The following is a 2,500-nucleotide window of genomic DNA, read 5'->3' as shown; positions in this document are numbered from 1 at the left end:
GCCCGACTTCAGCCGAAGGTTAAGGACACAACACAAGGAGGAGAGCAGGAGGTCTGAGGGTCTCAGGAGGTCTGAGTGGGTCCCAGGGAGTCTGAGGGGTCTGATGGGGAGTGAGGGGGTCCTAGGGGGAATGAGAGGGTCCTAGGGGGTCCCTGGGTTACATAGGGTTATATATATTTATCACACGGCTCTTCTCAATAACATAGAACGCTGTTGCTAAGCATATAAAGACCGCTGTAAAGGAAAGTGTTTCTTTGCATCTGATTCACATCTGCATGTGATCTGGTAACTTATCAACCCCAGCGTATCCGGTTGCTAAGCAACCTTTGGCAGACTATTCCTCTGCTGACCAACACTAAGGATGGTTATTGTAAAAAGACACACCCTGTGATCTTATTTTTCCGTTTTGGCAAGCAGCCTTGTAATAAGCGGAATAATGTATAGAAGGCGAAGCAAGACACCTCCGCGTCGTGTTGGTGTCCTGTTTGCCCTGTCGGGGATAATGCCCAGGGAAAATGACCGGCGTTGTATACATTATCCCTTACATATATGCATATATATATATATATATATATATATATATATATATATATATAAATGTATGTTCTGACTCGTTATTTTGAGGTTTGCTTTGTCTTGTCAGACAGGAAGTGACCCGGGGTCAGATCTGAACTTTCTCTACGGACGATAAGAAATGAAAACAATTTTTTTCAACCGTTTCTTAACATATTGCATGTTCACATCGGATATTAAAAAGAACTGCGTATTCTTCTACATCTCATAATGTTGTTTTAGATCAACTCCCGCTGGCCATTATTACAATCTATAAATACTAATACAGCGGTCTCGATAAGGAACCACACTAATTGGAATTGGATTTCTGTCACCATGAAAAACCTCACAGCCCTTTTCTAACCTCGTCTGGGAATAGTGACCACGGTTCTTGGAGGTTTTCTGGGATGGAAGGGTCTACTGGAATGTATTGAGAACAGAAGCACTAAACCTCCTCCTCCTCCATCCCAGTCATCTCCCTCCTCCTCCTACCCTCCTCCTCCTGCTCATCCTCCTCCTCCTCCCCCTCCTCCTCCCAACCTCCCCTTCCCCCTCCTCCTCCTCCCCCCCCACAAACTCCTGCTCCTCCTCCCAACCTCCCCTTCTTCCTCCTCCTCCCCCCTCCTCCTCCTCTCCCCCCCTCCCCCTCCTCCTCCCAACCTCCCCTTCCCCTTCCTGCTCCTCCTCCCCCTCCCCCTCCCACTCCTCCTCCTCCCCCTCATCTCCCCCCTCCTCCCCCACCTCCTCCTCCTCCTCCTCCCCCACCTCCTCCTCCTCCTCCTTCCCCTCCCCCTCCTCCTCCTCCCCCCCTCCTCCTCCTGCTCCTCCTCTCCCCTCCTCCCCCTCCCCCACTCTTCCTCCTCCTCCCCCCCCTCCTCCTCCTCCTGCTCCTCCCCCCCTCCTCCTCCTCCTCCTCCCCTCCTCCTCCTCCCCCCCTCCTCCTCCTCCCCCTTCCTCCTCCTCCTCCTCCTCCCCCTCCTCCCCTCTCCTCCTCCTCCTCCTCCCCCTCCTCCTCCTCCCCCTCCCTCCTCCTCCTCCTCCTCCCCCTCCTCCCCTCTCCTCCTCCTCCTCCTCCCCCTCCTTCTCCTCCCTCTCCCTTCTCCTCCTCCCCTCCCCCTCCTCCTCCCCCTCCTCCCCCTCTCCTCCTCCTCCTCCCCCTCCTCACCTGATGCTCTGCCTCTGCAGGAGGTCGGGGTCTGTGGCGGTGAGAGAGGCCACCAGGCTGCCCACCGGGAGGTCCTCCATGCGTGAGACCATCAGGGGGTCCGGGGAGAAGCGCGGGCCCTCGTTGACGTCCAGCAGGGCCACCTGCACGGTTGCGGTGGAGCTGGGGCCGGAGGGGCCCCCGCCCTGCAGCGGCTCCTCGTTCTGCACCCACACCAGCAGGGAGTGGAAGGCTGAGGCCTCGTAGTCTAGAGGCTAGGGGGGGGGGAGAGAGAGAGAGAGAGAGAGAGAGAGAGAGAGAGAGAGAGAGAGAGAGAGAGAGAGAGAGAGAGAGAGAGTCAGGGCGATGGGGAGGAGGCCCGGTTTAACCTTCCGCTGCCCTGTCAGGACGCCTGGTTACCTTGACGACGGCCAGCATCCCCTCGTTGTTGTCCGGGTTGGTGCTGATGCTGAAGCTCTGCCGGGGGTCTCCGCTGACGATGGAGTACACCGCCCTCCACCCCCCTGTGGCCGGGTCGTCACGGTCGTCCACCGTCAGGTTCACCACCACCCCGACGGAGCCCTCCTCCAGCTGGGCCTCGAACTGGGGGGGGGGGGGGGGGGACGGAGGAGAGGAGGAGAGGAGGAGAGGGTGGAGGAGGGGGGAGAGGGGGGGAGGAGGAGAGGTGGATGAGAGGGAGGAGGGGGAGGGGGAGAGGGGGGAGGGGGAGGAGAGGGGGGAGGAGGGGGAGGAAGAAAGAGGAGTAGTTAATGTCGTTAAAGAAGGAATAGAGAAAAGGAGCAT

At 57.8% G+C, this 2,500-nt stretch overlaps 1 protein-coding gene across 1 annotated transcript in view; it reads right to left on the bottom strand.

The window, feature by feature from the left end:
- cdh13 (cadherin 13, H-cadherin (heart)) overlaps positions 1 to 2,500 on the bottom strand; it is a 14,881-nt gene that overhangs the window by 11,692 nt on the left and 689 nt on the right. The window contains exons 2-3 of the mRNA XM_056598803.1: positions 2,117 to 2,299; positions 1,718 to 1,971 (exon numbers count right to left, since the gene is read on the bottom strand). Coding sequence (XP_056454778.1) covers positions 1,718 to 1,971; positions 2,117 to 2,299 — 437 coding nt within the window. The remainder of the gene's footprint in view (positions 1 to 1,717; positions 1,972 to 2,116; positions 2,300 to 2,500) is intronic.

Source organism: Gadus chalcogrammus, chromosome 9 (assembly GCF_026213295.1).
Source record: "Gadus chalcogrammus isolate NIFS_2021 chromosome 9, NIFS_Gcha_1.0, whole genome shotgun sequence".
Taxonomy (NCBI): domain Eukaryota; kingdom Metazoa; phylum Chordata; class Actinopteri; order Gadiformes; family Gadidae; genus Gadus; species Gadus chalcogrammus.
This window is presented reverse-complemented; position numbering and strand designations above follow the sequence as displayed.